Source organism: Coregonus lavaretus (assembly GCF_964263955.1).
Source record: "Coregonus lavaretus genome assembly, chromosome: 18".
In the NCBI taxonomy this organism is placed as follows: Eukaryota; Metazoa; Chordata; class Actinopteri; order Salmoniformes; family Salmonidae; genus Coregonus; species Coregonus lavaretus.
In genome coordinates this window covers 49,406,638-49,430,917 of record NC_140005.1, presented here as the reverse complement: position 1 = coordinate 49,430,917, position 24,280 = coordinate 49,406,638, and the positions used below count along the sequence as shown (strand labels likewise).

The 24,280-nt window shown below is 42.1% G+C and overlaps 1 protein-coding gene across 1 annotated transcript in view; it reads right to left on the bottom strand.

The window, feature by feature from the left end:
- Positions 1-13,392, bottom strand: part of kcnk5a (potassium channel, subfamily K, member 5a) — a gene marked incomplete at both ends in the record, with an annotated part of 33,090 nt that extends 19,698 nt beyond the window's left edge. The window contains 4 exons of the mRNA XM_084181930.1: positions 3,643-3,811; positions 5,124-5,290; positions 5,834-5,948; positions 13,177-13,392. Of these exons, the coding sequence (XP_084038056.1) occupies positions 3,643-3,811; positions 5,124-5,290; positions 5,834-5,948; positions 13,177-13,392 (667 nt within the window). The remainder of the gene's footprint in view (positions 1-3,642; positions 3,812-5,123; positions 5,291-5,833; positions 5,949-13,176) is intronic.
- Between the last annotated feature and the right edge of the window lie 10,888 nt (positions 13,393-24,280).

Genomic DNA, 24,280 nt, shown 5'->3' with positions numbered 1-24,280 from the left:
ACCCCAAAACCATGGGTACATTAGGAGACTCAAGGAGCAGAAACTGCATGGATTCACTGTGGTTTCCTGACACTCGCAGGTGGTTAGGAACTGTCCTTTGGTTGTCAATAGAGCGCCCATCCAGCGCTCTGACGTCCATCAGAATGGAAAGGGGTTTAGTGGAGATGCCCAGCTCCGAGACCAGGGTAGTGTCCATAAAGCTGTCGTTGGCCCCAGAGTCAATGAGCACCCGGATGGATTTGGACTGGCCTCCCCACAACAGGGTAGCATAGAGGGGTTTACGAGTAGTAAGGGATTGTAAACTCCCCGTATGGCTCACCAGTGTACTCGTACCTACTGATGAGCCTGGTCTTTTTAATGGGAAGGTAGATAATAATTGTCCCGTAGCCCCACAATACAGACAGCTCTTGGTGTTTAGTCTGCGTAAGCGCTCAGCAGGAGACAATCTAGCCCTGCCCAGTTGCATGGGCTCTGGAGGAGGCGAATCGGCAGCCCTCAGTGATTCCCGAGAGAACTCGGGTGACCTCGGATTCACTCGGAAATGTAGACTTCAGGGATTTCCGGGATTCCTCTAAGGCGAGGTGGGAATCGAGGACGAGCAAGGGCGACAGGGAACAGATTCCCTCTCCCTCCTACGTTCCCGTAACCGCCCATCGATCCGGATGGTCAAGGCTATGAGGGAGTCGAGGTCCATGGGCAGCTCCCGGGCTGCAAGCTCATCTTTAATCACCTCCGATAATCCGTGAAGGAACATGTCGAACAATGCTTCTGGGTTCCAGGCACTCTCAGCCGCCAACGTGTGAAAATCCACTGCGTAGTCTGCCACACTACAGGAGTCTTGAAGTAGCTGGAGCAGCTTACGAGCAGCCTCTCTCCCAGACAACGGAGAATCTTACGTACCTCCGCCACAGACTCATCCAGACTGAGGCAAATGGTGGACTGTTGCTCCCACACCGCCATAGCCCAGGCGAGTGCCCTCCCGGACATCAGCCTTATGAGGTACGCTATCTTGGAGCGGTCCGAGGGGAACGAAGAAGGCTGCAGCTAGAAGATGAGGGAGCACTGGGAGAGAAAGGCCCGGCAGGTTCCAGAATCTCCAGTGTATCGCTCCTGAGGAGGTAAGTGAGTTTCTCGGGACACCGGGGTAGGCTGGGAAGAAGCGCCACTGGTGGCGGGGTTGCTGGGAGTCTAGGGAATTACTGGTGTGGCTTGCTGCCTAGTAGGGAATCCGCGGAATTGCTCCAGCAATGTATCGAACACATGGTCATGGCATTCTGCCAGGGTATGGAGTCCCTCCATAAGGCATTGCAGTCACTCCTCATGTCTTCAAATGGTGGCTCCTTGCTGGGAGAGAGCGTTGTGGAGCTGGTCTGACTCTGCTGGGTCAGTCATGGCCAGTTCGTACTATCACGGCTCAGGCTAAGACCCAGATGCAGACACAGGAGGCAGATAGTATGAGTCTCAAAGTTGATTAAAGTTCAAGGGGAAGGCAAAAGGTAAGTCAAGGCAGGCAAAGGGTCGTAATCCAAATCAGAGTCAGGCAGGTACAGGACGGGAGGCAATCGGTAGGTCAAGACAGGCAAAGGGTCGTAATCCAAATCAGAGTCAGGCAGGTACAGGACGACGGGCAGGATCAGGGTCAGGACAGGCAGAAAGGTCAGAACTGGGAAGACTAAGAAAAACAAACTAGAGCACAGGAAACACGGGAACACGCTGGTAGGACTTGACGGGACAAGACAAACTGGCAACAGACAAACAGAAAACACAGGTATAAATACACAGGGGATAATGAGGGGAGATGGGAGACACCTGGTGGGGGTGGAGACAAGCACAATGACAGGTGAAACAGTTCAGGGTGTGACACACACGACTATTGCTTTAAATTAGTATAACCGTTGGATATGACTTTGGGAGTTTCAGTATAAGCAACAATTTGATACATGCCTTCAATTGCATTAACTTACTTTATTCCAATATGTTCATCATTCAGTTGATCATAACTAAGGTGAGTTTGCCTCTGCACTTTTTCTAGGCCCAATGGCTGTTTCCTTGTCTCCTCATTCCTCTGGCACCCGCCTCAGCCGTGTTGTTCTCAACACTAATAAAAAAAAATAGCCTACTGTTTTCTAGAAATCTGGCTTTTTTTTTCAGGTTCGGGCTCATTTAATTTCTGTGATGTCGGACCAGGCCTGGGCTCGGGCTTCAGCTCACTGGGGTCGGACGGGGTTAGAACTTTTAGTTCTGATGAGAACTCTAAATTGCATTCGGGTCTCCTATGCAGTCCGGCAGTGTCAATTATGCGTGTGCTTTGAATTTATGGCGACTTTGTGATTAAATTCGCTGGCTAAAGGCTTCCATGTGACAACCTGTTCGGATAATGTGCAAAAAAAAAAAAAATCCAATCTGCTGCTGCACATTTTGTGTATTTTGTGGAATTGCATTAGTGAACATTGGGGGAAAATGTCATTACATTTTTTGGGGAAATGTGAAGAGTGGTCCTGGGACAGTCCCAGGATCCCGGTTACCGGAGTTAATCCCTAATGGTGACAACCTAAAGTGTGATTTAAAAAAAAAACTACCTAGTGACCCTTCTCTCATTAAACCTTACAGGATAGGTGAGATGACCCTACTCCAGAGTAAGTATTCATACATTTACCAAAAGTTAAATGAAAGTATTGTTGAATTCATTCTGCTATTATCAAGTGTAACAGAAATAAGATAAATGGTTTAGAGCAATAATGTTTCAATGACTTTGTTGTAATTTCCCTTTTAAATAAAATAAAATAAAAACCTGGATTTTTAAATGCAAGGAAATACTCTTATTTCCCTTCTATCAAAACTGCAAAATCAGACCCTTAAAGCGGAATTCAGCAGTAGAAACAATAACAAAGCGTTTTCCCCACCCCTGCTTTGGTAAAAGCTGAGGGATGGGGCTGGAGAAATGTAATCACTCTTAAATACATAGACAGAGCTATGGATGCAAGGACTGAACATCCATGATAAATACATTACCATGTAGCCTATGTTCATTGGTGTTTCTTAGGTATTACTTTGAAAGAGACTGGCATGACTATGTATTTATATAGCCATAAGATGGTTCTTACTTTTACTTACCTTTGGGATGAACATTTGTTACTTTATAATTACATTTTGTGACTTTGTATGTTCCTTGGTGTTTCTGACATATTATATTCAAATAGTGGCGTGACTAGGTATTTACATAGTTATTCGCTGATACTTAATTGTGGTCCTCTGTAGCTCAGCTGGTAGAGCACGGCGCTTGTAAAGCCAAGGTAGTGGGTTCGATCCCCGGGACCACCCATACACAAAAATAAATGTATGCACGCATGAATGTAAGTCGCTTTGGATGAAAGCGTCTGCTAAATGGCATTATATTATTGTATTTACCATCTTACTTACTTGTACTTACCTACATCATTTAAAAATGATTAAGTATATAGCCCTTACTTGCTTGGTTACTAGTAAGTACGTTTAAGACCACATTTTTACTACATATTTAGATTTTTTACCTAGTAAATACAGAGTAATTAACAGGCTGTAAAATGAAGGGTAACCCCCGAACTGCCCCTACAGCCAGTCTGTTTCTGGAGCTTCCATGTTCCTACCCACTGAGTCATGTACCTGCGACGTAGTCTCCAAAGCCAATGGTGCTGAGTGAAATGAAGCAATAGTAGATGGCCTGTGAGTAGCTCCAGCCCTCTTGCTGTTTGAACACCACCATGGGCATCACAAAGAAGAGTGCCGTCCCAGACACGTAGGACAACAGGTGGATCATGAACCGGGTTAACTTCTAATGGAGACAAAAGAAGGGAAGTCAGAGTCAATGTCTCATATGGCCTATTCCCTATATACTGTAAGGCACTCCTTTTGGGCAATGTAGTGCAATGTATGGAAATTGGGTGCCATTTGAGATTCGCACATATTTTAGGAAAAACCGGTAACAAATGACAGGTTGGATGGTCACTGGTATTTGCTAACTGACTATGAATACTGTATACAGACAGAGTTGAAAGAATACGAAGTCTATTGTATTCTGTGGACCCCCCAAAAAGGCATCTTTAAAGAGGTAATCTGCAGTTCAAACAACAACTACGCGGTCAGCGCGCCACTTGTTTTCCCCACATGCGGGCGGGGCCGCAACGTTCTATCTAATACCAACTTGGACTACATATGATTGATATATGGTTCTACCAATCACGGATTACCCTTTTAGTGTGCATATTTTGGTAGCTAACCATTTTCTGTGTTCTCTTTTACCCAATATATTACCCCAAAATGATAGAGGGAACACACTCCTTTTCTGTCTTAATTTCAGTGAATGTTACTTAAACTGAGTTTACTTTGCAATTTATATCCAGAACTCCGGTGGGTAATGCTTTATATTACAGCCTGGTTAAAGCTGACCTTACCTGATATTTACATGGTATTAACTAAGGCCTCAATTCAATCATATCGAGCGTTAAACAGCATTGGTAGACATCTTCATAGTGGATGTTTTGGCATTGTTGGAAGTGTAACTGCGGTATGAGCTGACAAATAGGTGAGCGGCGGCTGTGTGTCACAAACCACACCCTTCCTTATTATCCCTACAATGTTAGAAGTTCAAAACAGCGATAGAAAGTGTAGGCTAATGCATGTTTTCATGTTCATTTCGATGGGGGGATTTACTGCCTATCAGTCTAATTGAGGTGTAGCGACGATAGAACATCACACATTCGAGTGTTTGAACTTGTAACGTGGCTGCATGAACTTCTGACGTGGCTGGATGGAATTTGTCGGATTATAAAGTCGGGTGGTTTCGTTGCATCCAATGGCATGTCCGCGATAAGCTAACACAAGGAGCCACTTGTGGATTTGACAGTTCTAACGCAGTTCCACCTCCGACACCGCCAAAACAACCGCTATGCAGGTGTCGGCTAGTGAAGATCTGATGCAATCTAACCCTAAGTATCTATTTGGTAACAATGGATACTTCCTGGTACTTACCTCAAAGAACACAACACAGCTGGTCACTACCTGGTAAATACCAGGCTGTAAAACAAAGAGTTACCTTCTGCTGCAATATCTACACATCTCTCAGAGTCTATAGGTAGAGCACTTACCCTGCGATTGGTCTTTCCCTGGATGAAGTCACAGGCATTCCTCTCTATGGCCAGCATGCACTTGCCTACTCTGTTCAGCACCACCATGTTCAGAGGGATCCCAAACAGAGCGAAGAAGACACAGAAGATCTGACCTGCCGTTGTACTGGGGCTCATGTTGCCATAGCCTAGAACAGGGGAAACAAATGGGCTCAACCATTAGGAATTATGTGGTCTGTTTGTTTCTATGATGAACACACAATGGGAACAACAATTGTACTATTACATTATAATACAGGCAGAAGCACATAGCCAAGATATTCCTGGGCTATGATGAATGTGAGGCATAAATGAAGACAAGGCATTAAGAAGTTGTTGACACAACTTGCGTTGTATGGAGATGTTACATGATGAGGTTCATTTGTAATTTGGGGTGAACTATTCTTCTAAGATTAGGTACATTTGTAACTGGGGTGAACTACTCCTTTAAAATCAGGCACATTTGTAATTTGGGTGAACTATACCTTTAAAGTCAGGCACATTTGTAATTTGTGCGAACTTTCCCTTTAAAATGTATGTAATGTTGTCTCCGGCTAGAGCAGCCTACTACTCAATCATGTATAATTTTGGGAACTATCCCTTTAAGATGAGGTACATTAGCAATTTGGGTAAACTATCCATTTAAGATGTCAGGTACATTTTCAATGTGGGTCTGTCCCTTTAAAACTCACCTATAGTGGTGACCACAGTGGCAGCAAACACAGCAGAGCTAGTGAACTTCCAGAAGCTGTCCATGGTCTGGTTCCCTTTCAGACTAAGCCCAACCTTGGAAGAATCTCGAATCACCTGGAAAAATATATATGGACAAGACCAGTATTTCATAACCATTATGGGCATGATTCAATTCATAGTGCAGCTCGCTGGACAGCTGACAATGCGGCTTTTAAAGCATCATCCCTGACGTTCGTGGAGATTGCATTCTCTGTAAACTGTGTAGATGTCCGCTTAATCGGAAATCACCTTTAAATGTCAAGTGCGCTATAATGTGGCTCTAACGAGGATCGGATTGAATCCCAGCCTATATATACAGTACCAGTCAAAGGTTGGGACACACCTACTCGTTCAAGGGTATTTTATTCTTACTATTTTCTACATTGTAGAATAATAGTGAAGACATCACAACTATGAAATAACACATATGGAACCATGTAGTAACCAAAAAGTGTTAAACAAATCAAAATATGTTTTATATTTGAGATTCTTCAAATAGCCACCATTTGCCTTGATGACAGCTTTTCACACTCTTGGCATTCTTTCAACCAGCTTCATGAGGTAGTCACCTGGAATGCATATCAATTAACAGGTGTGCCTTGTTAAAAGTTAATTTGTGGAATAATGCGTTTGAGCAAATCAGTTGTGTTGTGACAAGGAATGGATGGTATACAGAAGATAGCCCTATTTCATAAAAGACCAAGTCCATATTTTGGCAAGAACAGCTCAAATAAGCAAAGAGAAACGACAGTCCATCATTACCTTAAAACATGCAGGTCAGTCAATACGGAACATTTCAAGAACTTTATACGTTTCTTCAAGTGCAGTCGCAAAAACCATCAAGCGCTATGATGAAACTGGCTGTCATGAGGACCGCCACAGGAATGGAAGACCCAGAGTTACCTCTGCTGCAGAGGATAAGTTCATTAGAGTTACCAGTCTCAGAAATTGCAGCCCAAATAAATGCTTCACAGAGTTCAAGTATCAGACACATCTCAACATCAACTGTTCAGATGAGACTGTGTGAATCAGGCCTTCATGGTTGAATTGCTGCAAAGAAACCACTACTAAAGGACATCAATAATAAGAAGAGAACTGCTTGGGCCAAGAAACACGATCAATGGACATTAGACCGGTGGAAATGTGTCCTTTGGTCTGGAGTCCAAATTTGAGATTTTTGGTTCCAACCGCTGTGTCTTTGCAAGACGTGGTGTGGGTCAACGGATGATTTTCGCATGTGTATTTCTCACCGTAAAACATGGAGGAGGAGGTGTTATGGTGTGGGGTTGCTTTGCTGGTGACACTGTCTGTGATTTATTTAGAATTCAAGGCACACTTAACCAGCATGGCTACCACAGCATTCTGCAGCGATACGCCATCCCATCTGGTTTGGGCTTCGTGGGACTATCATTTATTTTTCAACAGGAAAATGATCCAACACACCTCCAGGCTGGGTAAGGGCTATTTGACCAAGAAGGAGAGTGATGGAGTGCTGCATCAGATGACCTGGCCTCCACAATCCCCCGACCTCAACCCAATTAAGATGGTTTGGGAGGAGTCGGAAGGCAGAGTGAAGGAAAAGCAGCTAACAAGTGCTCAGCATATGTGGGAACCCATTCAAGACTGTTGGAAAAGCATTCCAGGTGAAGCTGGTTGAGAGAATGAGAGAAGAAGAGTGTGCAAAGCTGTCATCAAGGCAAAGGGTGGCTATTTGAAGAATCCCTAACATAAAATATATTTTGATTTGTTTAACACTTTTTTGGTTACTACATGAATCCATATGTGTTATTTCATAGTTTTGATGTCTTCACTATTATTCTACATTGTAGAAAATAGTCAAAATAAAGAAAAACCCTTAGAACTTTTGACTGGTACTGTTTATATTTTCAGATATTTTCAAGTTCTATTTACAGATTAGATATGTAGCTGGGGAGACAGATGAGAGGGATAAAGCACAGAAAGTGAGTCACGGAACGGGGGATCGAACCGCTGTCCTCCAAGGGCAAATGGAAGCAGCAGGACTACCACTAGACTAGCCCCCGGCATATTTAATTACTTTTAAGGAGGAATAACATAGGACATAAAAGCATTTATTTAGGCCTACTCAACCATAGATTAACTACATGGACAAAAAAATGTCTGTGTTGGGCAGGTTTCCCTCAGAGGTTTGATTTAATTTGAGTCTCACTATCTTGTCTACTTACCGAAGTCTAGGGCACTAGGTACACTAGTGTAAACAGTCTCCCCTTTACAGAGCAAACACATTCTGCTTAGGTGAGAAAAGCTAGGATCTAACCCTGCAACCTAGTGGTCAACTTTCAAGGCCCCTACTCGAGACAGTCACACTAACTCTCAGTCGTAAGTCAAGGTTATATAACAGTTTGCTTGCTTAGTGGACAGACTGTAACCACCGTTCCATCTCTTTATGGTCGCTTGAGCTCATTCTGGGCTTTTAGGTCAATGCAGTTGTCAAGAAGATGATGTACAGTAGACCTGAAAATCGCTTGTAGTGAGGTATGTCTCGGAGCTGTGTCAGAATGAAGATGTTGACACAGCCTATTACATAAACGTCTTCGCAGGGAGCATCACAAATTTGACAGTTACCCCACATATACCGTACACACATACAGCGGTGTGTATTCATGGAGGCCAAGGGAAGCCAGGCTTCCCCAAAAAATTTACCAAGAAAAAAACAAAAACACGTATCGTCTTTCTGTGTTTCATAATTTTCCTTCAATTCGCAACAAGCTGAATGTATGACATTATTGCTGCCCGTAGCATTGAATTCAATAGCAAGATAAGCCAGCGAGCATTTAGCCTCCCTTGATAATTAAAAAAATCAAATGATAGCCAATCAGCATTGAGCTAAACTGAGTGAGATCAACTGTAAATGGTCCTGGCACACCAAAATAAAGTGTCAAGGGAAGCCAGTTTGGATTTGTCTTCACACCAATCACATCACATCAAAAGCAAAACGTCATTGACAGGAAAAACGTGAATTGTTGCATCTCATTTTGTCGTTGTCCTCCGGTGGCTAGCTAGCTAACAAAAATTGTTCCTTTACTAAATTAGCCATGGATGGAGATTTGGACTTGTGGCTTTACTTAATTCTCCATACTGGCCAATGATTATAACTGTGATTCTGATCCAACCATAAATTAATACATTGTGCCCCTGGCCTGAGAGGATGGATGTTCAATATGTAGCTACATGTAGTAGGCTAATGTTAACTAGCTGGTTCATCGTTGCCCATGAAAGGAAGTTCGTTTTTTTTTGGTCATTTTAGCAGACGCTCTTCTCCAGAGTGAGTGCATACATTTTCATACTGGCCCCCCGTGGGAAACAAACCCACAACCCTGGCGTTGCAAGCGCCATGCTCTACCAACTGAGCTACAGGGGACTAAAGAGAGAAGGATGGCATTGGCGTTCCTCTACAAGTAGGGTGAGTCAACATGTTTTTTTCTACTTGCACGCACATCACATACACTCACATCATATTTAGCTTACGTTGATTGGGCTAAATAGTTTTTGGTATTTTTAAGTTGTCACTGTATTAGACTAGGCGTAGGTGATTTGATGATGTTGAAGTTGAAATGGAATAGTGGAGGCAGCTCCTGTTTTCTTTGAGACTTGCGGTAACTCCTCGTGGTTCTAGTTGGCCGAAAATTTCAGAAACATTAACTTGCTTGACCATGCTGTAGGTTATGTAACTGCTCATTACATGCAATATGCTTTGTGGATCTTACCGGTCAGATGTTGCTCTCCGGTTTTGTGATGAAACAAACGTGTGGTTGAATTTATTCTGCCACTGTGTGACTGTTGTCTTCTTATTGTCTAGGCCTTAGGCCTATATATCACGGTTGCATATGAACTAACAGGTTATAGACCAAACAATGCAGTTATCACAACACATACATACAGTGGCTTGCGAAAGTATTCACCCCCCTTGGCATTTTTCCTATTTTGTTGCCTTACAACCTGGAATTAAAATTGATTTTGGGGGGTTTGTATCAGTTGATTTACACAACATAACTACCACTTTGAAGACAAAAAACATAACACATGAGCGTGCATAACTATTCACCCGCCCCCAAAGTCAATACTTTGTAGAGCCACCTTTTGCAGCAATTACAGCTGCAAGTTTCTTGGGGTATGTCTCTATAAGCTTGGCACATCTAGCCACTGGGATTTTTGCCCATTCTTCAAGGCAAAACTGCTCCAGCTCCTTCAAGTTGGATGGGTTCTGCTGGTGTACAGCAATCTTTAAGTCATACCACAGATTCTCAACCACTCGAGTGTTGCTTTAGCAGCATGCTTAGGGTCATTGTCCTGCTGGAAGGTGAACCTCCGTCCCAGTCTCAAATCTCAGGAAGACTGAAACAGGTTTCCCTCAAGAATGTCCCTTTATTTAGCGCCATCCATCATTCCTTCAATTCTGACCAGTTTCCCAGTCCCTGTCAATGAAAAACATCCCCACAGCATGATGCTGCCACCACCATGCTTCATTGTGGGGATGGTGTTCTCGGGGTGATGAGAGGTGTTGGGTTTGCGCCAGACATAGTGTTTTCCTTGATTGCCAAAAAGCTCAATTTTAGTCTCATCTGACCAGAGTACCTACTTCAATATGTTTGGGGAGTCTCCCACATGCCTTTTGCCGAACACCAAACGTGCTTATTTTTTTCTTTAAGCAATGGCTTTTTTCTGGCCACTCTTCCGTAAAGCCCAGCTCTGTGGAGTGTACGGCTTAAAGTGGTCCTATGGACAGATACTCCAATCTCCGCTGTGGAGCTTTGCAGCTCCTTCAGAGTTATATTTGGTCTCTTTGTTGCCTCTCTGATTAATGCCCTCCTTGCCTGGTCCGTGGGTTTTGGTTGGTGGCCCTCTCTTGGCAGGTTTGTTGTGGTGCCATATTCTTTCCATTTTTTAATAATGGATTTAATGGTGCTCTGTGGGATGTTCAAAGTTTCTGATATTTTTTTATAATCCAACCCTGATCTGTACTTCTCCACAACTTTGTCCCTGACCTGTTTGGAGAGCTCCTTGGTCTTCATGGTGCCGCTTGCTTGGTGGTGCCCCTTGCTATGTGGTGTTGCAGACTCTGGGGCCTTTCAGAACAGGTGTATATATACTGAGATCATGTGACAGATCATGTGACACTTATCTTGCACACAGGTGGACTTTATTTAACTAATTATGTGACTTCTGAAGATAATTGGTTGCACCAGATCTTATTTAGGGGCTTCATAGCAAAGGGGGTGAATACATATGCACGCACCACTTTTCCGTTATTTATTTGTTAAAATTTTTAAAACAAGTTATTTTTTTCATTTCACTTCACCAATTTGGACTATTTTTTGTATGTCCATTACATGAAATTCAAATAAAAATCAATTTAAATTACAGGTTGTAATGCAACAAAATAGGAAAAACGCCAAGGGGGATGAATACTTTTGTAGGTTGTAATGTGGCTTTTTTTCCTGGCTTGGCTTCCCTATTGATTTTACCTAAGCACCGCTACTGCTCACAAAACAACTACCACAGCTTGAACCCGCTGCCAGAGGACTGCAGACCGACCTACCTGTCCACAGAAGCCCAACCTCAACCATTTAAATCTACCCACCACTTTACATAAATGCACAGCTAAAGCTTTTAAAGTTGAATAAAACAATTATGATTTAAGAACATTTTGCAACCTCTCATAAAGTTTGAGAGAGTTCTTCCATCCCAAAATGGATTACTTGGGAACACCCAGGGGAACTTTGGAACAACTTAAATGTGAAGGGATGACACTCAGGAAAAGCAGTGCATTGTTAAAAGTACCTCAATTTGCATGGGAAAGGATTGCCTCCTTGCCTTGTAAACATCAGTCAACTCTCCAGCAGTGAGTCAGCACCTCTTGACAGACTAGTATTATCCTTGTAAATGGGTCAGTAGCTAGGTTTCCATCCAATTGGCAACAGATTCTCATGTGAATATTGAATATTCTCAAATCTGCGTAAAAATAATATGCATATTTTCCCACCAGAGATTCAGATTCAAATGTACTTGTGCGGATAAAAGGTTGTGCGTGATGACTTCGTGTACATAAAAATACCTTTTGCATTTAAATTCCCATGTACCGAATAAAAAATACAAATGGGTTTCCATCGCATTTTCAACTCTACTGATGGTTTTCTCACAAAAAAGTTGCGTTATATAGCGAGTGTGCCCACTCTGGCAAGCCAACAGCTTACAGATACAGTGCGGATAGGATAGCCTATATGATGTGATTATTATGGACAAAAGAGCGAGATTATTTTTATTTGTCAAACGGCAGCCAAGCATCAATGATAATTTCACCAGAATAAGACCCTCAATACTTATTTTTAAAGGAGCATCAAGCTCATCACATTGCACTTTCACCACCCTGTAAATTCAAGTTCAATATGATGGTTATTATATCAATATTTCAGTTTCCACTGACATTTCTCGCATAATTCAATTTACAGACACAAAAAGATCCCATCTTGTCTAGCGTATTTTGTTTTGTCGACATTTGGTAGTATGTAGAAATGTAAATACGGTGCCTTAGTGTGGCTGAGTGGGTAACACTGCCACAACTCTACTCTGCTTTCATCAGTCATTTATTAACTGCCTCTCATAATGTCACTAGTCTGTCTCCCCTTTATGTCTTAACTATTAAAATATATATATATACGTAAGGAATCATTTAAAAAAGAAGAAATGCAAATATGGAATAATTGAAAAAGGCTACATCAAAAAACTTAATTGGAGGTTTAATATTCTCCCAAACACATTTGCCCGTAACTGTAAAGCCACGTTTACACCTTACGCTAACATGTGGTTTTTGTGATCTGATCAAGGTGATCCAATTGCTATTTGATCAAGGTTTGTCGCATCTGCACATGATATTAAAATGTGTCTCTTATCTGTCCACTGTGTCAAATACAATTGTATTTGTCACATACTTCGTAGACAACAGGTGGATACTCTGATCCGCATTGTGACCAGATTTTCTGGACCCTTCCTGTATTAAAATTTCTTGACAGATATTCTTTCAAATGAATATGTATTTATTTATGTATTATTTTAAGACATATTGATGCCATACGTCAATGTTGCCACCTGTCAATGATTTTAGAGTTCAAGATAATTATGCTTTAAATGGTCTCAATCTCAATCAGATCGCAATGCGTTTTCTATTGTCTGGAACTGTCTAAAAATGTGGGCACAATCATAATGTGAACAAGATCAGGACAAAGGAGACACATGTTAGCACCATCTCTCTCACACACTCACTCACCTGAGCCATAGCATCCAGGGCCTCTTGGTTCAGACAGGGGTATGTGTTTAGTAGCGCCCTCTTGTCCGCCAGTATACGGGCTATATCCTGCTGGACCAGACCTCCTTCCAGCTTCCAGAAGATCAGTCCTCCGATCAACACGTAGGCCACGTACAGTACCGCCAACCTCAGGATAGAGGGGATGCGAGACAGGCTGAACCCACGGAGACAAGCCATGTTGACACCAAGGGCTTTGGGCTGCCTCACAGACTTCTGACAGGGTTCTTCTACCACTGCGAACAAACTAAGTAGACAAGTGGTAAGAATTAAGCCAGCTCTTCCTTCCCTTCCATGCATCGCAGGCAAATGAATCCCCACCCGCACGCACTCCTGTTTCAACCTCCTAAGGCTTAGTATGCAAATCTGACCAGGTAGACAGACGCAGAGTGAGTGAAATAGAGAGAGAAGAGATGTAGGGATATGCAGGGGCATGTGTGGTAGTTTAGGGGAAAGGAGGCTCAATAGTAAAACAGTCAGGACAGGAATCCCAAAAAAATGCCCACACCAGCCAAACATGGGCTAGTCCAGCACTGGGTAGCCCACACCAAGCCCACCTCACCCCAACACGGACCAGCCCACACCAGCCCAACACAGGCCAGCTCACACCAAGCCCAACATGAGTTAGCCCACACCAATCCCACAGCAGCCCAACACGGGCTTGTTTACACCAGGCCTAGCCAATGCCAATTTAAATGACAAGTCAATCTTGCAAATCGGCCATTTCTAATAGTTTGTAGTCTTAACATTTGGCACATAATAACAGCACAGTTGCCAGAAAATAGCCTAACATTCGTTCTTTAAAAGCTTAAAAAGGGGTTTCTCTTGCAACATATTCAAATTCCTTTAATAGTCACATTAGCTCAAAATAGTTATTATTTTGATGGAAAACCGAATTTGCTTCTTAGTTCGTTAGAAGTTAAGTCGAGATTCCTTCTTAATTCACTCGATAATGTTATGGAAAAAGGGTTTATTGGCTAAATGTGGCAAATCTTTTCTTGCTGCTTAAAAAAAAATTGGGCTAGTGTTCAGGCCTTGTGGGCAGGTTTTGTGTAGTCATTGGGCTAGAAATGTTGGCTTGACCTGGCAACCCTGCATATTCCCTAAATACCTTTAAGGCTTGAAAATTATAGAACTTATTATTTCAATTAAATTAAAATAAATAATAAATAAATACATTTACAAGTAACATGTCGTCCCTCCACAAATAATGCAGTACCCCCTTTGGCCAATCAGTGTAATTTTGTAAATGCCGGATCGCTATGGCAAGACGGAGATATCGCGTGTGAAGTAGTACTAATGGACAGAGACAGATCCATAGTCCCCCTCCTGATTTCAGCGGTGGGGACAATACATTCCTATTTAATAGCAAAGGCGCATTAGCCCAATGTGGGCAGCCTACATGGGTCCAATATTTTAGCCCGCATTGGGACACATTGTGCCAATGTTGGCCTGTTTGCTGGGGAAGTGTTTGCAAAGTGAGGGCTGCTCTCACCAGATATGGGCTTCCCAGACTGGGCCATACTAGGCAAATGCCTTGAGGGCCAACCTGGAGCCGATGAGCAGCCTACCTGGGGCCAATATTCGTGCCAAATTGGGCCTATTTGTTGGGGATATATTACTATGGTGGCCACCAAAAGACAAGACAGATCTGTAGTGTCATTTCACAGTGCATAGTGGGTCTCAGACTGCGGTCCTGCAGAGCTTACTGGGGGTGGAGGCTTTTTTTCTATCCCAGCAAGCATAGCAAGGTGAGTGGAAAGGAGGGGACAGGCAGAGCAGTGACTGTATGCTAGCAAGATAGTCCATATCTCACATCATTTGGTATTTGGTATTTACTAGGATCCCCATTAGCCGCTGCAAAAGCATCAGCTACTCTTCCTGGGGTCCACATGAAACATAACATACAGTTGAAGTCTGAAGTTTACATACACCTTAGCCAAATACATTTAAACTCAGTTTTTCACAATTCCTGACATTTAATCCTAGAATTTAAGAATATGAAATGTCAGAATAATAGTAGAGAGAATTATTTATTTCAGCTTTTATTTCTTTCATCACATTCCCAGTGGGTCAGAGGTTTACATACACTCAATTAGTATTTGGTAGCATTGCCTTTCAATTGTTTAACTTAGGTCAAACCTTTCGGGTAGCCTTCCACAAGCTTCCCACAATAAGTTGGGGGAATTTTGGCCCATTCCTCCTGACAGAGCTGATGTAACTGAGTCAGGTTTGTAGGCTTCCTTGCTCGCACACGCTTTTTCAGTTCTGCCCACACATTTTCTATAAGACTGAGGTCAGGGCTTTGTGATGGCCATGCCAATACTTTGACTTTGTTGTCCTTAAGCCATTTTAACTTTGGAAGTATGCTTGGGGTAATTGTCCATTTAGAAGACCCATTTGCGACCAAGCTTTAACTTCCTGACTGATGTCTTGATATGTTGCTTCAATATATCCACATAATTTTACTTCCTCATGATGCCATCTATTTTGTGAAGTGCACCAGTCCCTCCTGCTGCAAAGCACCCCCACAGCATGATGCTGCCACCCCCGTGCTTCACGGTTGGGATGGTGTTCTTCGGCTTGCAATCAACCCCCTTTTTCCTCCAAACATAACGATGGTCATTATGGCCAAACAGTTCTATTTTTGTTTCATAAGACCAGAGGAAATTTCTCCAAAAAGTACGATCTTCGTCCCCATGTGCAGTTGCAAACCGTAGTCTGGCTGTTTTATGGCGATGTTGGAGCAGTGGCTTCTTCCTTGCTGAGCGGCCTTTCAGGTTATGTCAATATAGGACTTGTTTTACTGTGGATATACAGTGGGGAGAATAAGTATTTGATACACTGCCGATTTTGCAGGTTGTCCTACTTACAAAGCATGTAGAGGTCTGTAATTGTTATCATAGGTACACTTCAACTGTGAGAGACGGAATCTAAAACAAAAATCCAGAAAATCACATTGTATGATTTTTAAGTAATTAATTTGCATTTTATTGCATGACATAAGTATTTGATCACCTACCAACCAGTAAGAATTCCGGCTCTCACAGTCCTGTTAGTTTTTCTTTAAGAAGCCCTCCTGTTCTCCACTCATTACCTGTATTAATTGCACCTGTTTGAACTCGTTACCTGTATAAAAGACACCTGTCCACACACTCAATCAAACAGACTCCAACCTGTCCACAATGGCCAAGACCAGAGAGCTGTGTAAGGACATCAGGGATAAAATTGTAGACCTGCACAAGGCTGGGATGGGCTACAGGACAATAGGCAAGCAGATTGGTGAGAAGGCAACAACTGTTGGCGCAATTATTAGAAAATGGAAGAAGTTCAAGATGACGGTCAATCAGCCTCGGTCTGGGGCTCCATGCAAGATCTCACCTTGTGGGGCATCAATGATCATGAGGAAGGTGAGGGATCAGCCCAGAACTACACGGCAGGACCTGGTCAATGACCTGAAGAGAGCTGGAACCACAGTCTCAAAGAAAACCATTAGTAACACACTACGCCGTCATGGATTAAAATCCTGCAGCGCACGCAAGGTCCCCCTGCTCAAGCCAGCGCATGTCCAGGCCCGTCTGAAGTTTGCCAATGACCATCTGGATGATCCAGAGGAGGAATGGGAGAAGGTCATGTGGTCTGATGAGACAAAAATATAGCTTTTTGGTCTAAACTCCACTCTCTGTGTTTGGAGGAAGAAGAAGGATGAGTACAACCCCAAGAACACCATCCCAACCGTGAAGCATGGAGGTGGAAACATCATTCTTTTGGGATGCTTTTCTGCAAAGGGGACAGGACGACTGCACCGTATTGAGGGGAGGATGGATGGGGCCATGTATTGCGAGATCTTGGCCAACAACCTCCTTCCCTCAGTAAGAGCATTGCAGATGGGTCGTGGATGGGTCTTCCAGCATGACAACAACCCGAAACACACAGCCAGGGCAACTAAGGAGTGTCTCCGTAAGACGTATCTCAAGGTCCTGGAGTGGGCTAGCCAGTCTCCAGACCTGAACCCAATAGAAAATCTTTGGAGGGAGCTGAAAGTCCGTATTGCCCAGCGACAGCCCCAAAACCTGAAGGATCTGGAGAAGGTCTGTATGGAGGAGTGGGCCAAAATCCCTGCTGCAGTGTGTGCAAACCTGGTCAAGACCTACAGGAAACGTATGATCTCTGTAATTGCAAACAAAGGTTTCTGTACCAAATATTAAGTTCTGCTTTTCTGATGTATCAAATACTTATGTCATGCAATATAATGCAAATGAATTACTTAAAAATCATACAAGGTGATTTTCTGGATTTTTGTTTTAGATTCCGTCTCTCACAGTTGAAGTGTACCTATGATATAAATTACAGACCTCTACATGCTTTGTAAGTAGGAAAACCTGCAAAATCGACAGTGTATCAAATACTTGTTCTCCCCACTGTAGATACTTTTGTACCTGTTTCCTCCAGCATCTTCACAAGGTCCTTTGCTGTTGTTCTGGGATTGATTTGCACTTTTCGCACCACAGTACGTTCATCTCTAGGAGACAGAACGCGTCTCCTTCCTAAGCGGTATGATGGCTGCGTTGTCCCATGGTGTTTATACTTGCATACTATTGTTTGTACAGATGAATGTGGTACCTTCAGGCATTTGGAAATTGCTCCCAAGGATGAACCAGACTTGTGGAGGTCTACAATTATTTTTCTGAGGTCTTGGCAGATGTCTTGATTTTCCCATGATGTCAAGCAAAGAGGCACTGAGTTTGAAGGTAGGCCTTGAAATACATCCACAGGTACAACTCCAATTGACTCAAATGATGTCAATTAGCCTATCATAAGCTTCTACAGTGATACAGTGAATTATAAGTGAAATAATGTGTCTGTAAACAATTGTTGGAAAAATTACTTGTGTCATGCACAAAGTAGATGTCCTAACCGACTTGCCAAAACTATAGTTTGTTAACAAGAAATGTGTGGAGTGGTTGAAAAATGAGTTTTAATGACTCCAACCTAAGTGTATGTAAACATCCGACTTCAACTGTATTATTGACAAGATATAATGGCAAAACATGCATAGGCCTATGACATCTGAACTTTGTGTTAATCTAAAAAACATGCTTTATTACTCAAAATACCTATCATTAAATGTATGCCTTTACTACTAATGAACAGCAACTTTATTCGAATATTTTGCCATCATATTGTCATTGTACATTGTAAGAAAGAGAGAATACACAGTGTCAAAGTCCCAAGCTGTGATCTTGTTAACCAATCACAATTGGTTAAGGAAAGTTCCAGCGAGAGCTAGGCTGCATTCCAAACACGTAAAAGACACACACCCTCTCCCCTCAGCCCTCAAATTAAGTGGACACTTCTGATGACGTCTAATGAATTGACACTTGCATGGCAAGAGGCGAGGGAGGAATGAATTAATTTTAAATGGACCGCCCTTGCCCGGACATTTGTCACTCGTTCGTCCCACGGTTTTGTTTTCAGTCATCATGGAACCACCGGTAGCTGTTGTGTGTACATTATATGCGCTACAGTGAATTATGATTGCATTTCGTATCTTGGCTAGAAGACAACGCATCCTCAGACATCGAATGTTAGCCATCCGACGAAATCAGGTAGATCGAAAATTAAAATGTGTACATGTGATGTCAAGGAAAGTTTTATGCGTCAGCTAACATTTCCAAAAAGCAAATCAAACAAAAACATAATTACTTTTACGAGACGTGTTTGTGCCGTCATGTGCATTAGTAGCACAATTTCTAATTTATTTACATTTGTTTTTCACTTACACTTGTATGTTGACTTCTCCATATTGACGTTGGTTTTAAGTTTTGCCTGACCTTTCTAAGCGGATGTTTCAGGCCCCGGAGTGAACAGAATTGTACATTCGCACACTCGATCACAAATGAGGGCTGAGGGGCTTACGTTGTCAACTTCCCTTGCATTGCTAATTGTTTGGACCGACGGTAAAGATGGCCACGGGGATTCCCCCAAGGGCATAAGTCGAGGGTGAGTGGAGGAGGGTGTGTATTATACGTGTTTGGAACGTATCCCTAGAGTTCATCACCCCTTGACTCCCGGTTTCGGGGGTGGGGGATGGGTAGTGGGGTGAGCTGCTTGAGAGTGCTGTGAGATGGTGAAGTCACTAGCAGGGGACTTCCTAACTCAGGCTTCTGTAAGCCAGGTCAACTAATGGGAAATGTGAGAGAAACGACCTACTAGATTGTCAGCCAATCAAAACTGCGCAAATCCTTTTGGTCCAGCCTTTGATTGGCAGTTCAATTGTTGCAATCTCGTGCAAGCCTTCTAGAAAAAGCGCAATTTTTATGACAAACTTTCTTCTGGTTCTGAAGTCAGAAAACTGCACTAAAGCTAGAAATAACGAGTAAAACCTAGATATATCTTCAGAGAAACGCTGACAATTGATGGTCGATTGATCGCATCGTCTTGAGAAGCGGTTGAATGAGTTTGTGGACCATTTGTTTTATTTTTCATGAATTAAACTACTGTATTATGCTAATTTGCCAAGCAAACATTTGTAGAAGTGAATTTACTTTTTCCATGTGAAAAATATTGTATCAAACGGATGCATTTGGTGTCAGTAATATATTTAGTTGCAAAAGAGTCATCTTTTAACTTTTTTGTACTTTGTTCAAAGTTATTTGTTAGTTAAGTGACATGTTGAAAGTACATAGCACTATCTTATGTAGGTTATGTCAGACGCCATTTTGTGGTATCTTTTTGAGGCACATTTTGTGTAGCCATAGAGAAGCTATTTTAATAGCAGTTTATGCTATTTGTGCATTTATTTGTTATGTAATGTATTTGAGATAGTTTGTTGGGACTGATTACCCCATGTTATGTGGTGGGACTGTGAAATATTGAAAGTGTATTTAAATGTCATTTTGTTTTTTGAATTGAACTTTATTGGTGATAATTGATACTATAGAAGGTAGAACCGATTTTACCTGAGGTATTGAAATAGATCCATAGATTATTTGAACACTGAGTTTATTTATTGTGAAATACTATTAGTGTGAATTGCATATTTTTGTTGAACTACAATTTATTTTATTATAAAATAAACATGCCGTTATTAGCACTCTCTAAACTTTATATCTTGGTCTCTGGTCTAATCTTTCTGTGCTAATCTAATTACTGCTCTTCCTGAATCTAGTCCATTGGTCAGTTGCGTTGTTAGTGTTCCATGCTAAGCACATGCTACAAATAAGTTGGCGAGCTTGCCAGGAGCAATATTGTGATTTGTCCAGAGACCAGATAGGCTACAAATAGAACAGTAAAAAGAAGTCCATCAAAATGGAGGTTGCTCAGACAAAAAAAGGTTAAAGTCCCAAACGCTGCCATAGTTAGTGGGCTTACTCATATTGAAACAGATGACAATATAGCGGTCTATCTGATGAAACATGGCTCTATCGAGAGGGTAATTCGTGTTAACAATCCCCAGTCTGAATTTCACAAACATGATAGTTGAGTTTAGATCTGGCACAGCAATGCAATCTTTTGAGCCTTTGCTTCTCTACGAACACAAGAGCCACGGTCAAGCTGATGTTATGTACTAGGTGAGTGCCTTGGCGAGTGTGTACACTCCTACAGTGAGTAGCACTATCACTACGTCTTACCTGGGGAACAAAATAAAATAGCCAAGCTGAGTGGAAAGGATTTTGAAAAAGTGCTAAAGGAGGAGCTGTCCCGTATCAGCGTGTCAGTCACCTCTGCACCTACAGTGAACATAGATGCAGCTCCGGAGACCACAAGAGATACTGTAGGGCCACACCCACCTCAGAAACTCAATGGACAGGCACTCCCATTGACAGCGGATGAAGTGGACCCTCATCATCCTCCCCTGTTCCTCCCATACCAGAGCTGTTTGAATGCAGCGAACCCCCAGTGAAACCACTCATCATTGGGAAAAATGTGCCTATCCTCACGATTAGTGATTTTAACCCACCTGAAGTCCAAAGGGTTGTCCTCAAACACATAGTGAGAAGTGAAGACGCCTCATCACACAGGCATGCACCCCTGAGGCCCAGCGCGTTCTCTGGAAAAAGTCGACATCCCAACAACGTCCCAACAAAAAGGCAGATTACGACACCTGGCATACTAATGCTGAACTCATCCAGAAAGACCCTGCAATATCTGACCCTGATAGGCCCCGAAAATTACCTCCAGCAGTAGACATCAAGCACTTGAGCCCCCAAGCTTCATCTACAGCTTATCTAGAACTGCTAGATTCAGCTTTCGGCACAGTTGAAGATGGAAACGAGCTCTTTGCCCAGTTCATGAAACCTTTGCAAGATGCTGGTGAGAAACCCTCCAGCTATACTGAACAAAAATATAAACGCAACATGTAAAGTATTGGTCCCATGGTTCATGAGCTGAAATAAAAGATCCCAGATAAATATTCCATAGCACAAAAAACGTATTTCTCTTAAATCTTGTGCACAAATTTGTTTTCATCCCTGTAAGTGAGCATTTCTCCTTTACCAAGATAATCCATCCACCTGACAGGTGTGGCATATCAAGAAGCTGATTAAACAGCATGATCATTGCATATTTTTGAGAACTACAATTTATCTTATTATAAAATGAACATGCCAGCATTAGCACTATCTCTAAACGTTATATATTGGTCTCTGGTCTAATCTTTCTGTGCTAATCTCGTTACTGCTCTTCCTGAATCTAGTCCATTGGCTACTTAGTGGTTAAGCGTTGTGCCAGTAACCGAAAGGTTGCTGGTTCTAATCCCCGAGCCGACTAGGTGAGAAATCTGTCGATGTGCCCTTGAGCAAGGCACTGAACCCGAATTGCTCATGTAAGTTGCTCTGGATAAGAGCATCTGCTAAATGACTAAAATGTCAATGATAAAGTCCATCTCTCCTCTACTTTGAGCCAGGAGAGATTGACATGCATATTACTAATGTTTGCTCTCTGTGTACATCCAAGGGCCAGCCGTGCTGCCCTGTTCTGAGCCAATTGCAATTTTCCTAAGTCCCTCTTTGTGGCACCTGACCACACAACTGAACAGTAGTCCAGGTGTGACAAAACTAGAGCCTGTAGGACCTGCCTTGTTGATAGTGCTGTTAAGAAGGTAGAGCAGCGCTTTATTATGGACAGACTTCTCCCCATCTTAGCTACTGTTGTATCAATATGTTTTGACCATGACAGTTTACAATCCAGGGTTACTCCAAGCAGATTAGTCATCTCAATTTGCTCAATTTCCACATTATTTACTACAAGATTTAGTTGAGGTTTAGGGTTTAGTGAATGATTTGTCCCAAATACAATGCTTTTAGTTTTTGAAATATTTAGGACTAATTTATTCAGGCCGCATTGGAACTCTGAGTGATCCAGTTTGTCCCAAAGAAAAGCATAGTAGATACAGCTCCTACAGTGCTGGAACCATTCATTTACCTCTCCAGACAAAGAGGGCTCCATTGAAAAACTCATCTGGGACTAACTTTGTTAGCTTGATGGCTAACGTTAGCAGCTTAGCTAGGTTAGTGGCTCTTTCAAGCAGACTTTAACCTGTCAGTTAAGCAGGATTCAGAGACAAGAAATAGTGGTCCTAGCTGTTACAAGCTAACCACGCCGCGGAATCCACGCAAAAACAAGTTTGGTATTTATGTTTAACAAAGATTGGTTATGTTTTAGTTAAAATAACAAACCGAGTGTTTCCAGTGTTCAGCTGCGCACTCTGATGATGTGATGTGTCTAGATCACATGTTCAAAGAGATATTGAATTTGAAGTGATTTTGTATAAATATATATTTTTAAATGTAGGATTAATGTTATGAGAACTAAAGGGAGTGCAACATGCCTCTCTGTATAAGTAATAATGGACGGTAGAAATGAGGTAGCTAAGTCATGTGGTTGAATTGCAATTTACATTTTAATGATTCAAATATTTATATACAAATTTGTCCTATTAGTGAGCAATTTATCCTTTGTCAAGATAATCCATCCAACTGACAGGTGTGGAATATCAAGAAGCTGATCATTACACAGATGCATCTTGTGTTGGGGACAATAAAAGGCCACTCTAAAATGTGCCACACAATACAATGCCACAGCTGTCTCAAGTTTTGAGGGAGCAATTAGCATGCTGACTGCAGGAATGTACACCCTCCCAGGCCCACCCATGGCTGCACCCCTGCCCAGGCATGTGAAATCCATAGATTTATTTCAATTGACTGATTTCGTTATATTAACTATAACATCTTTGAAATTGTTGCATGTTGCGTTTATATTTTTGTTCAGTATATATTGTGATCATGTACTTTGTTGATGGTCCCTAACTAGCTGCATTGATGGCGAGCCAGGCTGCCTTCACCGTTGTTGTGTGATTATGAAACTCTGGTCGGAATTGGGAAAATAAGACCTGTGCAATGTTGTACACCTTTTGTCCTTCATAAAGAGCCTAACCTGAGGTATGTAGCTCAAATCGTTCACGATCTATTGAAGTTGGAAGGTCTTAATGTCTGGCCAATATCAAATCTCAAACCAACTTTACCAAGGTGCCCTACCACATTCAGGTTGTTCTTTCCAACCTGTTTGCATGGATGTTGTCATATGTTTGGATCCTGTTGTGTTATTCACTCAGAATCAGTCAGTTGCCACACCCACTTACCTTGGGCCCCTAGGGGCTGTGTGTGTGTACGCACGCACGTGTAACGTTTCACATTTGTCATTAATAAATGTTTCTATATTTCAACCAATTCCTTGAATGACTATTTTATTTATTTATTATTATTTTTTATTTATATATTTTTTTCTTCTTTTTTTACGGGGGGATGGATCAGCTTAATATTGCAGATAGATTGTATCTTCTATCAATGTAATTGTCTGCATCACTTCCAATCCCCCATGTTTATTTTTATTTTATATATATATATTCCCCTTTATTACTTTTCAACCCCACCATCCTTTCCCTACTTGGAGTAAATTAGTGAACAACAACGCCCAGGCCTCTACTTCCGGTCTATACTTACTATCTACACCTTATGGACAGAGTTAATTTTACAATAATTCTATATCTATATATATATATAAAAAT